Genomic DNA, 15,115 nt, shown 5'->3' with positions numbered 1-15,115 from the left:
TGTAAGACTTGATCTCGGGCATTGGACGCCTAATAATATACGTATTCGTGGGGCCCTTACGAGTGCGTATTATTTAATTCTGCACAGATTCTTACGAATAAATCCGTACTGAATGATGCCATTATCCCTGGTCGAGAATATGCTAATGAGACTCTCGCATCCGATAAAGCACCTGCGTATTCCAACCTAACGTCTCCTCCATCAGCAGATGTATCGACGCCTCCTGCAGTCGCTCAAATGCAGTATGCATGCACCGTCAAACAGATGAAAAGCGGAGGAAGTATGTTCATGAGCGTTTCAGCGGCGACATTATCGATGTTTTTGTACGCATCTGCCCTAATCGTTATCAGAAATGACGATTCATTTGGTTTCAGATCGGCATGGGGAGCTCTTACTGCAATCTTGGCTTCTGTTGCAAGAGGCCGCGCCGGTGGTAGGCATTCCTATAACACAAAAATTCTGATGCATCTCCTCTTATGTAATTCATTATCAGCAAATACCTGTACCGCTTGTAGTGAACTTGATGCCTCTGTCGACAATCTCAAGGGCAAGAGTTCAATCACCAGCCGCAATAGTGATGTTTCATCGACAGACACTATCCCATTAGTACTGCCAAGCAGAAAGCCTTTGTAATATTTGTCGACCTAACATAGACTACTGTGACAATGGAAAGCAACGATATAAGAGTGGAAGTTCGCAATACAAACACCAACCAAGTGTTACTCAAAACCGCTCAGCCTATTCCCTTCCTCAAGAATTTATATCATATAAGGATTTATGCTATAGAGTATGTTTTATATCCCGGATTGCTTACCTATCAGGTATCCGACCATTATTCAGAGCTACTTGCCGATGTGTCCGGATACCTAGACTGCCGCAACGAAAGACTAGGCTGTTCCGTTTATTTAACCCCACTCGTGTCTTTCAAGGCCTTCGACCTCATCTTTGTGCAAGATTAAGGCAAAGGCAAAATATGTGCATTCAATCTCTCCGTTCTTGTTGAGAATGATGAGCCTACTTAGAGCTAACAAGTACTCGTTAGGTGCAACTGACAAACACGCAGAATCGATACCAGCATCAGGCTCCAACACAGCTGTTTGCTGCTCGAGGCAAGGCTTCATCCTAGAGCGGGGGACATAGTGATATGTGATATTTTTGAATCGATCTCTCATTGGTTCTGGTGTTGAATATATCCAAAGTCCGGAGTGTGCTTGGGAGATAAAGTTCATCGGGGATTGAAATTGGTACGCATTCGGTCAAGTCCCCTATCTCCCAAGATCAAGGACTTTTATCAAGTCCCTCAATCTCTGATTAAACATTGGACTGTGCGGCGACCTTGCACACGAACCAGACGGCGTGTAGGAGCCTGTACCAGCATGTGCAATTGCCGGTGTTCCGGGAAATTCCGTGCGCGCGTAAGTCAGCTGCCTCTTGAAGAGCTCAAAGCTTGAGCTTGAATATTGAATCTCGATACTTGAAAGCTTGAAGCTTTGGAGGTTCACCGGTCACCGGCCACCGACGCCTATCAACTTCAAGGCGTGCTGAGTTGTACGCATGCTGGCTCTGAGTAAGGTAGGTGCCGCCACAGACCCCGTTCCGACCGGCATACTATCGCTGACGACTTTGCCATCTGCTGACCCAATGTCAAGCGCGCTATGCAAACCGGGCGGGGTATAAGAGCTAGCGTCGCTCTTCTCTCCACTTTATCGTATTTCGCCTACCCCAAATCCGCACCACCCATCCAGAAACACAGATCTTGAAGGAGCGACCATGACCATCGCCCAGCCCAACGCGTCTCCTGCACTATTCCAGCCCCTTCGCGTCGGCGCTTCCGAGCTCAAGCACCACGTCGTCCTCGCCCCGCTCACACGTTTGCGGAACCACGCGTCGCATGTCCCCGGCCCAATGTTAGCAGAGTACTACACCCCATTGCCCCGGGATTTGCGGGACGTACGGTGCGCCAATGCCCGTCGCAATGATGAGATGCTTTGGGTTGAGCGTCACCTCATTGCCCGCACGGTTAACGACAACGGTCCAGCGTTTCGTAGCCTCGTCAAACACGGGCGCGGGGACGGATGAAACGGCCGAGGACGTCCACACTGTGAGCTCCTGCTGGATGGCATAGGACTCCATGAAGTCCGCGAGTTTCGTGCGGCCGATGTACTGGGGAAAATTCTTGGGGTAGGATTGGTAAAGGACTGGAAAGTCGCAGGTTAATGGGGTAAATTCAGAGCAAGTGGGAGAGTGTGGACGTACAGGAGCTGAAATGAGCCGCAAGATGGAGAGTAAGGATAGGGTATCTTGAAGTTCCATGTCGGAGCGTAGGAAATTACATCGCCGCCGTGGTTTCATCTGCATTGTGAGTCACAATGATTCTCTGATCATTCCTGCTGGCATTTCCTGCGGCAGGAAACGGACTATGTAGGTGACTGATTGATGGTGTATGCATTGTACGGAGTTGGAATGCCTATAGGTCGAAGGATCGGATTAACGAGTGTGGCATTGCCTTTAAATTTAGTGTTTAACTCCACTCAAGACTCCACTGTGCATGTCCTCCCAATCGTCGACACTGGCCGAGTATACTAGGCTTCACGTCGCTTCAAATTGGGTGAGTCCGGAGCAGAGTGGCAGCGGAGAGGATCGGATGCCTCATGACAATCCCCGTGAGCCAGCTCTTTTCCGGCATCACGCGGAGCACACTGGTATACCGCCTTCTAAACAAATGCCGGTGAGATAATGATCTTAGGGGAGCGTCGTTTACAACCCAATAAACGCAAACACCAAGTATCGTTTATCGTTGTCCCCCATCGAGCACGACTCTGCGACGCAGCTGGTGTTATGATTCCGCCAGGGACACCCGTGACTCTCTCCGCACATTCGGTGCTACCGCAGAACGTCCCACCTTCCCTTATACCGACGTCAGAGTCCAGCATGTCGATTGGGGGGATAAAGCGAGACAGTGAGTTCTACTTTGAAGATGCCATATTCTGTGTAAGTAACGCGCTAGTGCCTATTACAACGAACGTCCATTAACCTGGGGTTAGGTGGAGAATACGCTCGTCCGGGTTCCGTACCAAACCGTATCAGAACATTCTCACAAGCTTTTGAAGCCTTTCGCGGACGTGTCTCCGCACGGCGCGAGCGCGATGGCCGCCCCGGACGATCAGCCCATCAACCTCGATGTGTCAGTTGAGGAATTCAGGCAGCTTTTGAAAGTTCTTTTCGCGTACAGGTTCGTATGGTCACTGTATTGATATTGTCGATGGATGGTGCTCACAGGATGTCGACAGGGCATCAAAAGATGTGGAAGGAAAACTACCTCGAAGCGTAGAAGAATGGACATCTGTTTTGAAGCTGTCCGACATGTGGGACATGAATGTCATCCGCACGTTCGCCATTCAGCGCGTGTCGGGTCTAAAGATGGACCCCGTTGAGAAAGCAAGACTGGCAATCAAGTATAAAGTCAGCGAGTGGTTAAAGGAAGCTGTCAATGATCTTGCAAAGCGATACAATCCAATGACGGAGAGAGAAGTAGAGAAGCTGGGGGTGAAAGTTGTTCTGAAGATTGCTGAAGTGCGTGAACGATTAGTTGCGGTGTCAAGTCCTTGGCCGGGTACGAACCGCGGGGTTTTCGGTCATACTACGGCAACACTCTCCGTTGGCAGGCGCACAGCAGGTCACCTAGATTTCAGCACGGAGATCGAGTGTGTGTTTGGTGACTTATCCGAATTAGGATTCCCGGGACCCGAGAAGAAGAAGAAGAAGAGTAAGAAGAGCAAGCACATGAAGCAACACGACGAGTAGCTATGTACCTTGATAGGAGCCGATAGTATACGCGAATCATATGAAACCCATGAGTTCTCATTAGATGATCACCTTATGGAAGTCTTGAACCTCAAAGTTCAGTACTATGCGCAAGCTAGGCGCCTCAGAGGCTCCAAGATTAGAGTCTATAATTAGAAGGGAATATCAGTTCAAAGCTTAAAAAGGTCGCACTATCCCGCTTCAAGATGGGCAGTTGTCCTTTGCTGATAACCAACCTTGGCAGCATCCACGATGCTGCAAGACGCCGCCTTTGACTTTCTCCCGGCCACGTTTTGCGCGAGTATCTGTGACTGTCGAGTAACAATGAAATGCTGATATCCGCCAAAACTATCCCTACAGGTCGAGAGCACGCTGTTCAGAGTTCCTCGTGGAGTTCTAGCAGAGCACTCTGAGGTGTTCCAAGGCATGTTTAGCCTGCCTTCCGGAGGCATTTTCGCGGAAGGTATGAGCGATGAAAATCCGATCTTTCTGCGCGATATCGTTAGTCAGGACTTCAAATCTCTCTTGAAGGTCCTACTTTCTAGGTTAGAGACATCATCAAACATCTACGAGCTGGCTTGGGACTGATATGAGTGATCCTGTAGACTAGTTAACGAGTCTGGAGACAATTTACCGTCCTCTATCGAAGAATGGACCTCCGTACTAAAGCTTTCACATCTTTGGGGTATGGAAGATATATCTAGCTTGGCGGTGGAGAAGATGTCGGCTTTTGCCATCGACCCCGTTGACAAGGCAGCCCTCGCAGTTCAATATGACGTAAAAGCTTGGTTGACGCCGGCCCTAAATAACATTGCCAGGCGCGAGAAGCCACTTACAAAAGAAGACGTGGACAAGCTTGGGCTTGACTTCGTACTCAAGATAGCTGAGGTTCGCGAGAGCTTGACACGAGTGTCCACTGGCACAAACTCTCACAGCGACGACAATGGAGATCCATGTGTTCAGAGCGACATTGGGGTCGGAAAGAGATATGTAGGGGACCTAGACTTCACCACGAGGATAGACGAGGTGTTTCATGATTATCTTTCCTGAAACTTAATGTACAATGATATATGACAGTTGAACTAATATCCATCTGCTGAAATTCAGTGTTAACGCTGACGAGTGTCGTGAAACTAATTACATATTCAGATTTGTTCTATACACACTGTTTCACGCTTGGTCCTCGTGTGGCGCTTGCCCTATTCTTTTCTGTCGTCATGGCAAGGATATTCCCGCTATCCTCCTAGTCATTGGACTAGACTGAACACAGGGCTCGAGTTCGGAGCTCTCGAGCGGCTTGGAAGTTGAGAATCAAACTTATGGCATGAAAATACCAGCGGATTCCTACTTAACTATGTCTAATAGCGGAGAGGACAGCTGACTCATGCTGAACGTAACACAGGTCATTGCTAATACGGATTTATCTTATGAAACCCCAAGTCATTCTTGCCAAAGTGAAAGTTACTGTAGTCCGTAGCGAGGTATAGCAATACGACGGATGCACAGTCTGAGTTACGAAAAACGGACAGGAGGCATACGCGGATGATGCCGATGGTGTGCATAAATAGCGATCGATTGGTTGGATATCCAACCATTCGAAGCTCTTGTGACAGACATGAGAAACACCTTATCAAGAGGCGTAACCCTCATTGCGATTGTACGAACACCACACAGATGTCAGACCCACAAACAGATATTATTCGAGATGAAGACTTTTATTTCTCGAATGTCACATTTCTCGTACGTTACAGTACAACTTATCATGATACAATGAAGGGTGATCCTCATTAATCACAGGTTGAAACCCGCCTCTTCAGAGTGCCTCGCCACGTACTAGTGGAATCTTCCGAAGTATTCAGCGACTTGTTCCATTTGCCTACCGGAGATGAGGGTGTAGAGGGGGGGACAGACGAAAAGCCCATAGTTCTCGAGGAGATCTCTAGCAAAACGTTTAAGCTACTTCTAGGGGTTTTATTCGAGAGGCAAGTCATCGCTCTCTACTAGAGCTTCCTGCAGACTCTCACGACCATCCAGGTCTGCGTCCTCCAACCGTCTAGACTTCACGGCAGACGTCCTGCGACTTGCTCATCAATGGCGCATGGACGACGCTACCAAGTTCGTGATGTAGCGCATGAAGTCGTCGACTTTGGATCCTGTCGAGCAGGCTGGATTAGCTTTGGACGTCGGTTGCAAGGACTGGCTGGTCCCTGCACTCAACGAGCTAGCCAAACGAGAACGCCCGATGACAAGAGTGGAGGTTGACAGACTCGGGATAGATGTAGTGCTGAAGCTGGCAGAGGTACGCGAAAGCTTGACTGCTCGGTATGATGAAACTTCGAGGTCTCCCTATTCTCGGGGCAGTGGTCGAGCTTTCCTTGGTGTTGGGCAGAGAGTGGCTTCCCAGCTGACCTTTGAAAATAAGATCAGAGATGTCTTTCGCGATGAGATTAGTAATTGTGCGTGGTGATGCCGGAGGCAACTTTGCATTACTGTTGCTACATCATCCGTGATATGCATAACGAAGTAGTACAGATTAGAACTAAAGCTTGAACTGGCTAGAAAGCGTCTACATCTATTATCTCGCCTTCCTCGCATCTGAGTTGAGGATGCCAATCAGACGTCATCGATCTTAGGGACATCTCTCTTCGACGCCAGTCAAATCGACACCCAAATCCTGTATGCATGTCATTATACACCACTCTGCTCCGCGACAACCTCAATCTGCTCCGCGATCTTCCAGATACGCGCCCTGTTGCGCATGGACGCGTTCGCGCGGCACCTCTGGAGATACGCCCACGCGTCTTGGACTTTGTCCATCTCGTACCGGGGCTCGGTGTCGGATGTGGCGGGTGCGAACCACGGCGCGCTCCACATAATCCATGCGGTTGCGAGAGCGTTCCTGTTGGGCTCGGAGCCCATCAGCATGGAGCGCGTGGTCCGAGAGGTAGATGCGAGGGAGAGGAGAGATGTGAGTGAGCATTCGCGCGCGATTATATGGAGAAGTTCGAGTGGAAGTTTCGCGATTGCGGGGGTGTTGGAACTGCTGAGAGGAACGTCTAGAGACGTGAAAGACAGAGCGCTCTGGTCGCAAACGACGTCTAATGGGAACCTGGCCGCACAAGACTTGGAAACCGCGGGCACAAGTAACTTGGAAAACGACGAACCTATCAGCCCTCATCCACATCCAATACCCTCCACGGTGCACGATAGCATCTTTAATCATCTGCACGTCTCCCAGTCCCTCCAGTGCTTTCACCTCTTTGCATCTCATATGTGGGATATAGGTGATGTCAGACTGCGCGCGCATCTCCTTGTCGTTCTCGCCATAATCGATATCATCCAACCCTTTCCAACCGGCCCCCGTCATATCAGAGTGTCCTTGGTGCATCGCGAGGCGCCAGAGGCGCTGTGGAGTCACGCGGCCGCGCGTCGCGAGATGCAATATGGGCAGCGCAAAGTCCTGCACCATGACGAGCAGGCCGACCGAGACAGAGTAGTTATCAAAGTCATCCTTCATCACAGGTGGGCGAACGAGGCCGTAGATCCAGTCCACGGGGCCATTGCAGCTGCAGTTATCCCGGAGGGTGATTGCGGAGTCGGGTGTCTCGAGCGCCTCGCCGCGAGGGGTGGTAACTTCGATGAGGCGCTCCTTTGCCTTGACAAAGTCGCCTGGCGAAGAAGGGGAGTGGTTGAGTCAGAACGCGGCGAAAGTAAGATGGCGAGCAAGGCGCACCTATGACTGTCACATTGTCGATCCCTTCCTCGTCCTTTGCTAGCTCGCGTATAGCCTGCAAGACGAGGGGTCCCAGCTGTGCGTCGTCCGTATCGTCCAGTTCCACCCATTCCTCGTCCAGTTCCTCGCCGTATTTCCAATCAAAGTACTCGTCGTATTGCTGGAGCTCAGAGGCACTTTCAGGAGTGCAACCGGATATCTAGATGCATGAGGTGAGACCTGCGGCAGGAGGTTGGCGCATAGTCATACGGCTTACGAGGCAGTGAGTTTTAGTTTTACCCATGCTCAGTATTGTTCAAGCCTGGAGGTTCTGATACTGCTAAAGCCCTGAAATGAGATTGGGCGTGTGCGGTTGAGAAGTTCCTGTGCATGTGTGAGGGAGGATTGAGATTGAGATCTGAGAGGTTGCCTCAAGGTAAGGCAGTTGTTGGGCAGTTGCCAATCAGAGCGGAGCCTCGGTTTCTGCAGCTTGAGTGTAATACGTAAGCAGCAGATACCAGTGCTCCTGGTTTTGGTCACCAGCTCGTTCACTTAGCTCACTTGTTCTTCCTTCATACTCCATACTCTTATGTTTTATCTCATGTTGATGTTGTTTGCTGTGTTAAACACGCACTATAACTGTTGTACTTGGAACACTCAAACACGTAGGACACACTCTTATGTTGGGGTAAAGGCTGATAGGTCGGAGGGGTGGATTGAGCCCATGATTAACAAGCTGCGGACTGTCATTGGTTGGCGTAATGAGATACATGTTATAAAGTGATAGATCAATGCTGTACATGTTGGATTGATTCCAGATGTCATATTTTTTCGTACGTCATTATTGAAAATTTGTGGCGACCTTGGTGGCGACGACGGTTGTCGCCCTGTTTCTGGTGCAAGTGCTCGTGAAAGCAGGAGGTACTGGCTGCGCGATATGGTTGAATCGATCTCTTTCCGACTCTTGTGAACGTCAACTGTGGCCTGAAACAAGGAGGAGGATTGATGTGGATTCGGTGTGGCAGTGATGTTAACATGTGAGCACCGCCACGACAAGCGCTGGCCCAGGCACACGCACGCTAAACCGCCACCCTGAATCGACCGGGCTGATTCAAAACGTCCCGCTCGTTCTCTCCCCTCCGCCCCCTCCATCCCCGCCCCCGCCCTCCTCCTGCGCTAACAGCCTCTGTCGACGACTACGCAACGTTCTACGCAGAATGACCGCACGACGGTCCGCATCCACAACCTCGCTCGCAAAGTACGCGCGTGCAGAGCCAGAGCTCGCCAACCGCTCCTTCGACTTTTGTAACGCTTTCTGGGGCCAAGGCGATGCTGGCGTCGACGTCCTCTTTGCCCGCATGCGCGGCGCAACTCGCACAATGGAGGAGCTAAAGACCTTCTGGAAGGAACGGTGAGTCAGCGCTCATGCTGTGCAACCTCTCGCCCACCAACAGGTGCTCATCGGCCAGCCAGGTGTGCAATCGAGGACGACTACGCGAAGCGACTCCAGAAACTTGCAAAGATGGCAGTCGGGAGAGATGAGATTGGGTGCGTCTTTCTTTTCTCTGGCCATTTTCTCGTCATTATGTACCCATATGACACCCCTCGCCTCGTGGCTGCCTTCCCCCCTTCGGCGCTTGTTCTCTCATTGCGCCACCTCAGCGGGATACATTGAACATCGGTGCTCATACACGCATCTTACACAGGGAGTTGAGAAACTCGCTCGATACACTACGACTCGAGACCGACAAGCAGGCTAGTTACCATCAGCAGCTCGCACAGCAGATCAAACAGGAGCTCGAATCCTCCACGATCGCCTTCCATGCCAAGCAACAGCACCACAAGAAGAACTACCAAGCTGCGATTGAGAAAGAATTCAAAGTCAAGCAATCTCGCGAGCAGCACGCGAACAAAGCCCGCGACAAGTATAGGAGCGACTGCCTTTCCATCAACTCATTCACCGCCCAGTCCACCCTTGTTCAGGGCAAGGAACTCGAAAAGATCCGCACTCGTCTCGAACGCGCTCAACAAACCGTCCTCGTCAATGAGAACGACTATAATCAGTTCACGCGCGTGCTACAGGAGACGATGCAGAAGTGGGAGCAGGATTGGAAGGCGTTCTGTGATAGCTGCCAGGACCTCGAGGAGGAGCGACTGGAGTTCATGAAGGACAACGTCTGGGCATACGCCAATGCCGTTTCGACCGTTTGCGTCCAGGATGATGAGGTGCGTCGCACCACTGCTCACGTCAGTAGCGTTTCGGGGGCTCACTATCTCTCGTAGGCCTGTGAAAAGACGCGTCTTGCCCTCGAGCAACTTGAGCCCGAGCGCGACATGGAAAACTTCGTCCAGAACTATGGGACTGGCAATGGCATCCCCACACAGCCCGAGCTCGTCAACTACAGCAGGCAGGGAGCGGCACAGCCATCGTCGGACGAGCCCACCACCCGACCTTCCAACTTCCAGCGTGTTTCAAACCGCTCTGTAGCCGTAAAGATGCCTCCCCCACCAGCCGAAGAAGATCCTCAGGATAACGTTAACCGCGCTGGCGTTGGTGCCGGAACCGGAGTGCGAACAGAGAGCCCCATGGATAGCCTCGCTCGTAGCGGGACCACGCGCCAGCCAAATGGCTCGAGCGTCAACGGACACGTGTCTCCGCAACAAGACGCGAACAGGCGCAACAGCACGTACGCGGCCCGTCCGATGGATGCTGCAGACCCGTCCGTGAGTAACACGATGCTGGTCGTCGGCGGCAACGCTTACAACGTCAATCCCGACGCGGATCCTCAGCAGCAACAGCAACAGCAGCAGCAGGCCAGGAACGGATCCATCTCTGGACAAGGCTCGCCTCCCGGAGACCAAAACGATCCACTCTTCCGTCAGATGGCGGAGCTCACAAGCGCTGCGAGCACCACGAGGCGCCCGACAATACGCCAGGGCACGGAACCTGAGCGTCGCGGCACCGGCGACTCGCTCGCCACGCCCTCGAGCGGCAGCCAGTCGCAGAGGCGCGATTACCGCAAGTCAGCTGAGATTGTCGTGGGGTCGTACCCTGTCTCCCCTTCGCGCTCGGCTTCACCGAACCCGCCGACGGCGGTGATGGCACAGCCACCCCAGCGCAGCGTGTCGCCCGCCGCGGCGAACGTGCCTGTCGAGGAGGTCGTGAGCAACTACCAACGCCCATTCCCTGGCGAGGCTCGCAGCCGATCCAACAGCTACATCGCCGCGCCACCCAACGCACAGTCCCCACCGGCGCAGTCGCCCTCGACGCAGACGGCGCCCAATGGGCGGCCGCTCAGCCGGGCCGGATACGCCGGTATCGGCACGGAGTCGCTCATCCAGCGGCAGCCGTCTCCTTCGCGCGGCCTGGGTGCTCCTGGCGGGGCAGCGTCACCTCAGTACGGCAGCCAGGGTCACAGGGGTCATACACCGTCGAGCGATCTTGTTCGCCAGGGATCGGCGATGCAGCGGCCTGGGAGCGCTGCTGCAGGGAACCCTATTGGCATCTCGCTGGACGGGCACGGGCGCGTGCGCGAGGACATCCCGCCGTGGCAGCAAATCCAGCAGCAGCAGCAACAGCAGCAGCAACAGCAGCAGCAGCAGCAGCAGCAGCAGCAGCAACAACAACAACCTCCACCCCCGCCGCCGCCCCAGCAGCAACAGCAGCAGCAACTTCCGTCGCAGCCGTCCGCCCCAGGGGGGTACACCCAGTCGCCCCCATACAGCGGGTACAACGACCGGCAGATTGCCCAGCGCAACGATTACGGCCCGCCCGGGTCCGCACCCGGGTACGGAGCGCCCCCGCAGAGTGCACCTCCGGCCGGGTACGGCGCACCGGCTCCTTACGGCGGTCCGCCGCCGCTACAAAGCCAGCCCAGCTACGGGCAACTGCAGCAGTACGGCGGCCCACCGCCGCCGCCGGCGAGCCAGCCGAGCTTCGGCTCGACGGGGTTCGCGAACGGACGAGGGCAGCAGATGCAGATGCAGCAGTACGGCCACCCTCAGGGCGGAGGGACTGGAGGAGGCGGGCAGTACGGGAGCTACGGCGGGGGCAATCAGTATGCGCGCTCGCCGAGCCCGCAGCCGCCGCGGAGTGGGGCGCCGCCGCCGACGGGTGCGTACACGGACGATGGGAAGCCGATTTTGTTCTATGGTGCGTTCTTCTTTCCCTTTGTCCTCGTCTCGCTTTCGAGTGATCTGATTTGGCTGACGGTTTGGTTGGGATGGCAGTGAAAGCGCTGTACGACTACGCGGCGACGATCGACGAGGAGTTCGATTTCCAGGCCGGCGACATTATCGCTGTCACTGACACGCCCGAGGATGGATGGTGGTCCGGCGAGCTGCTCGACGAGGCGCGGCGGCAGGGGGGGCGGCACGTGTTCCCGAGCAACTTTGTGTGCTTGTTCTAGAGCTTTTGACGGCGATGACAGCTCTCTGGTACATGCATGTTCTTTGTCTCTTTTACTGCTCCTTATTTGTTTCATGTTCCACTGCTTATATCTCCGTGTGTCCTCTCTCTGCCTATCTCGCTTACCACTGCCTCTCCCTCCCTGTCCCTCTCTCTCTGTTTCCATTTTCCCTCTCTCTCTGTTTCCATTTTCCCACTCTTTTCCTCGCATCATATCTATGTCCCTCGTTATACATACTGTCTCGTTTCTGTATGTTTCCCGATCGACCGCAGTGCGCATCGGTTTGAACATTGACACCTCTCGTACCTCCCTTTATATATCTGTTTCATCTCTGTGCTGAAGGTGTTATACCGCCACGAGCAATTATAAGTACTCGTTCTTTCATAGTCTATCTATTAATTTCTTTCAGTCTTGGGATGGATGTGAGCTGGTGGGCGGTGAAATTTCGCACGGCGATCGAAGTAACACCGAGCATCTTATCATCAAGTCGACTTGGGTGAAACATTGTATGGTAGTGTCACCTTCCCTTTCCTTAAGAATTGGGCTTCATAAATCCTTATTACGCCGAAATCGATTGAACCTGATTCGAGGACGGTCTTCTGCCGAGTGGCCGCTTATGGTTTCTTGTAATCTAAGTACTACGCAGTTTGGTTGTGACAGCCTTTGCCAACGGTCAGCCAGGTATTGCGGCTTTCGCTTACTTCGTCATCTCCTGCGACATGCACATTTCTTGTCATAGAATCGTAATTCGCTTGAGCACTCGAAGAATGTGCATCATCTTTAGGAGTCGTTTTCTCTTTTGAGACGTTACTGTCTCTCTGTTTACCATCTATCATCATCAAGGGTATCACTTGCGTACATGAAAATATGCTCCGGCCAAGATATTGAATATAAATAAACCCGTGCGGGCGTCGTTTCCTATCGACTCCCAATTCCGTGCCCATCCTCTTACCCTATCATTCATATTTAAAAGGAGGTCTTTAATTCAGGATCTTCAGTGTTCGCCGACGAGCCCTGTGCAAACATCATAATCGAGTTTGTGCGGATCGGGTTGGGTCCTGCGCTTCTCGCGATAGGCTCCCTGGAAGTGGTATCCTGCGTCTGGAAGTGCATCTCCGTAGTTATACCCAGGCCCATTCGAATGACGATCAACGAGAAAGCGATCCCCTGTGAACAACATCAGCATACATATGGGCGATATAAAGCGCTCTGGCATACTCACTATTATGGGCACGATCTGCTCATCAAATATAAAAGCATGAAAACGGTGTTTCCTTCGAGAGATAGTATACTCACCGCATTCATGACAATTGAGTAGTAAAACCATTCCATGTAGGTGTATGACTCTGCACTATAGGTAACAAGAAGACAAAACATCGAAATCGAGTATATTGCCCCAGACTCAAGGAGAGTGATTGCAACGGCCATGGGACTGGTGCGACGGCTGCCGTGTAGGTGTCGGCGTATGTGACGATAAAGATAAAATATCCTCGCAGCAATGAGCACTGTCGTGTATCATTTTTTTATGTTACCTCACTCGAGATATCTGGGCAAAATGACAGCTTACCTGTACAGCTGAGGTGAACTACGAAGCTAACGGCAAAAACAGACAGACTCGTAGGTGCTGTCATATTGCCCATAAACCTGATCAACTTGTCTTCACCTGGGTAGATTGGGTCGGCGCTCTCAAATATGATGTTAATTCTGTCAATGTACAACAAGACAATTCCCATAGCTATATAGTGCTTGTTTAACATTACTGGACACTTCATTATCAGATAACTCACCGATATTTGCGAGGAAGCCAGCGGAGACAGGTAAGACCACCCGTTTGTCATTGTTCCAGACTTTCCAGAGCCTAAACAGCTTACGTTGGAAGTTTAATTCAGTAAGTTAGTGAGATAATATAGTCACTCAACGAACATACCATAAACCCATCACCCAGCCAGAGCTGTACGACGAATGCGACCATTTCGATCTCCTGGGAAACTGCTGATTTGGTCAGGAGGTTCTGATAGTCATAAGGCGGCTGTGGCATTGAAGAGTTCCTAGATATGCATTCTTGAGCGCTCTCCGATAGCTGGTCCAGGAAACTATCCCAAATAAGGTCCACTGCATTGATATAGTTGAGAAGGTAGGCGTGATACAGAGATGTGCAGACGTGCTACGAAAGAAGTTATATAAATGCAAGGTCTCTGCCGGTCATGAATATACACGAGACTTACCAACGTTGCAATCACAAACATCAGGGCGCCTACGGCAAGAACAATGATGTTACTCCTTGCAGCATTACTTTCAGAATGTCGCTGTTTGGTCACAATAATGTAGATGTCCAGAGACAGTAGCACAGCGAAGGCCCCTGCAGATCACGTAATGGCCTTGAGTATAATGAAACTGTCGTATTAGTAAAGACTTTACCATAGAGAACAATCTCTGGAAGAATGAGCCAGAATGGAGTGAAGAGATTATCCGCAAGAGATAGCATTGGAGGGAAAACGTGAGGTACGAATGGGTTACTGGTGAATAGCACTATAAATACCTCGGATTTTAGGGCTGTGTGGTAAAACTTCACAGGTACACCCATGTGCATCTCTGATGCAGGAACCGAGTGATGGCAAGGAAAAGGCGCCCGGAATTCTTTATCAACAAGGCGTTCATCTCACCCCATTCTCGTTTGAAATCAGTCGAAGTTGGTGAAGCTTGACTAGCTTGACTTCCAATCCATTCACTCCAAGCCAAAAAAAAACGCTACACAGGAAACTTTACCCTTGGCTGAGAGGTGGGGATTAATATCAATCGCTACTAAGCGTGCGAAGTGGAGAAGCCATGTGGAATCATCGTGCGAGGACCGCCGAGGACCAGTCCGGTACGAGCTATCGTTTTTCATCATGTGCCTGACCAATACAAGCCAGTGATACACGATGGCCGTACAGCTTCATGAAATATATATCGAAGCTTGAACCCGTTTATCAGGTTACCGATCCATCTATACAGCAAGTCACAGGTCCGGCCGAAAGCTGTCAAGAGCATCCAATGATGACATCCCTGGTATGTAGGTGAGAGGCGGTGATGCGGATACTGACTTCTTGTGAAGAGGATGATGCGGAAACAATATCAGCCTTCAAGGTTCACGCTCGAAGCTTCAAAGATCGAGTCTACTGCGCTTAGAAAGGGTACCAAGTGCCATACC

The 15,115-nt window shown here is 51.8% G+C and overlaps 6 protein-coding genes across 6 annotated transcripts; 3 read left to right on the top strand and 3 right to left on the bottom strand.

The window, feature by feature from the left end:
* Nucleotides 1-1,666: 1,666 nt before the first annotated feature.
* CONPUDRAFT_165974 (uncharacterized protein) lies at nt 1,667-2,313 on the bottom strand (the record flags this gene model as incomplete). The annotated part of the gene is made up of 2 exons (XM_007771215.1): nt 1,667-2,175; nt 2,257-2,313. 2 exons carry the CDS (start codon nt 2,311-2,313, stop codon nt 1,909-1,911), a joined length of 324 nt encoding a protein of 107 aa, XP_007769405.1. The 3' UTR covers nt 1,667-1,908.
* A 511-nt stretch (nt 2,314-2,824) lies between these two features.
* On the top strand, nt 2,825-3,853 carry CONPUDRAFT_82695 (uncharacterized protein). Its single transcript, XM_007771214.1, has 3 exons — nt 2,825-2,991; nt 3,045-3,232; nt 3,291-3,853. The coding sequence occupies exons 1-3, from the start codon at nt 2,932-2,934 to the stop codon at nt 3,802-3,804; spliced, it is 762 nt and encodes a 253-aa protein (XP_007769404.1). The 5' UTR covers nt 2,825-2,931; the 3' UTR covers nt 3,805-3,853.
* A 308-nt stretch (nt 3,854-4,161) lies between these two features.
* Nucleotides 4,162-4,854, top strand: CONPUDRAFT_56949 (uncharacterized protein; the record flags this gene model as incomplete). Its single annotated transcript, XM_007770819.1, has 2 exons — nt 4,162-4,349; nt 4,410-4,854. Coding segments are annotated over 2 exons (633 nt in total), but the record flags the coding sequence as incomplete, so codon positions are not given.
* Nucleotides 4,855-6,265: 1,411 nt separating this feature from the next.
* On the bottom strand, nt 6,266-7,832 carry CONPUDRAFT_137655 (uncharacterized protein). Its single transcript, XM_007771213.1, has 4 exons — nt 7,794-7,832; nt 7,538-7,736; nt 6,969-7,473; nt 6,266-6,913 (listed from the first exon to the last, which is right to left on the bottom strand). Exons 1-4 carry the CDS (start codon nt 7,818-7,820, stop codon nt 6,493-6,495), a joined length of 1,152 nt encoding a protein of 383 aa, XP_007769403.1. The 5' UTR covers nt 7,821-7,832; the 3' UTR covers nt 6,266-6,492.
* Nucleotides 7,833-8,592: 760 nt separating this feature from the next.
* Nucleotides 8,593-12,277, top strand: CONPUDRAFT_137654 (uncharacterized protein). Its single transcript, XM_007771212.1, has 5 exons — nt 8,593-8,927; nt 8,990-9,064; nt 9,223-9,742; nt 9,800-11,669; nt 11,747-12,277. Exons 1-5 carry the CDS (start codon nt 8,734-8,736, stop codon nt 11,923-11,925), a joined length of 2,838 nt encoding a protein of 945 aa, XP_007769402.1. The 5' UTR covers nt 8,593-8,733; the 3' UTR covers nt 11,926-12,277.
* A 445-nt stretch (nt 12,278-12,722) lies between these two features.
* Nucleotides 12,723-14,410, bottom strand: CONPUDRAFT_165970 (uncharacterized protein; the record flags this gene model as incomplete). The annotated part of the gene is made up of 8 exons (XM_007771211.1): nt 12,723-13,092; nt 13,148-13,162; nt 13,222-13,430; nt 13,493-13,664; nt 13,717-13,791; nt 13,853-14,089; nt 14,151-14,284; nt 14,344-14,410. 8 exons carry the CDS (start codon nt 14,408-14,410, stop codon nt 12,892-12,894), a joined length of 1,110 nt encoding a protein of 369 aa, XP_007769401.1. The 3' UTR covers nt 12,723-12,891.
* Between the last annotated feature and the right edge of the window lie 705 nt (nt 14,411-15,115).

The sequence above is a fragment of the Coniophora puteana genome, assembly GCF_000271625.1.
Source record: "Coniophora puteana RWD-64-598 SS2 unplaced genomic scaffold CONPUscaffold_7, whole genome shotgun sequence".
In the NCBI taxonomy this organism is placed as follows: Eukaryota; Fungi; Basidiomycota; class Agaricomycetes; order Boletales; family Coniophoraceae; genus Coniophora; species Coniophora puteana.
Note: the sequence above shows the minus strand (reverse complement) of the source record. Positions and strands in the feature narration are given on the sequence as shown.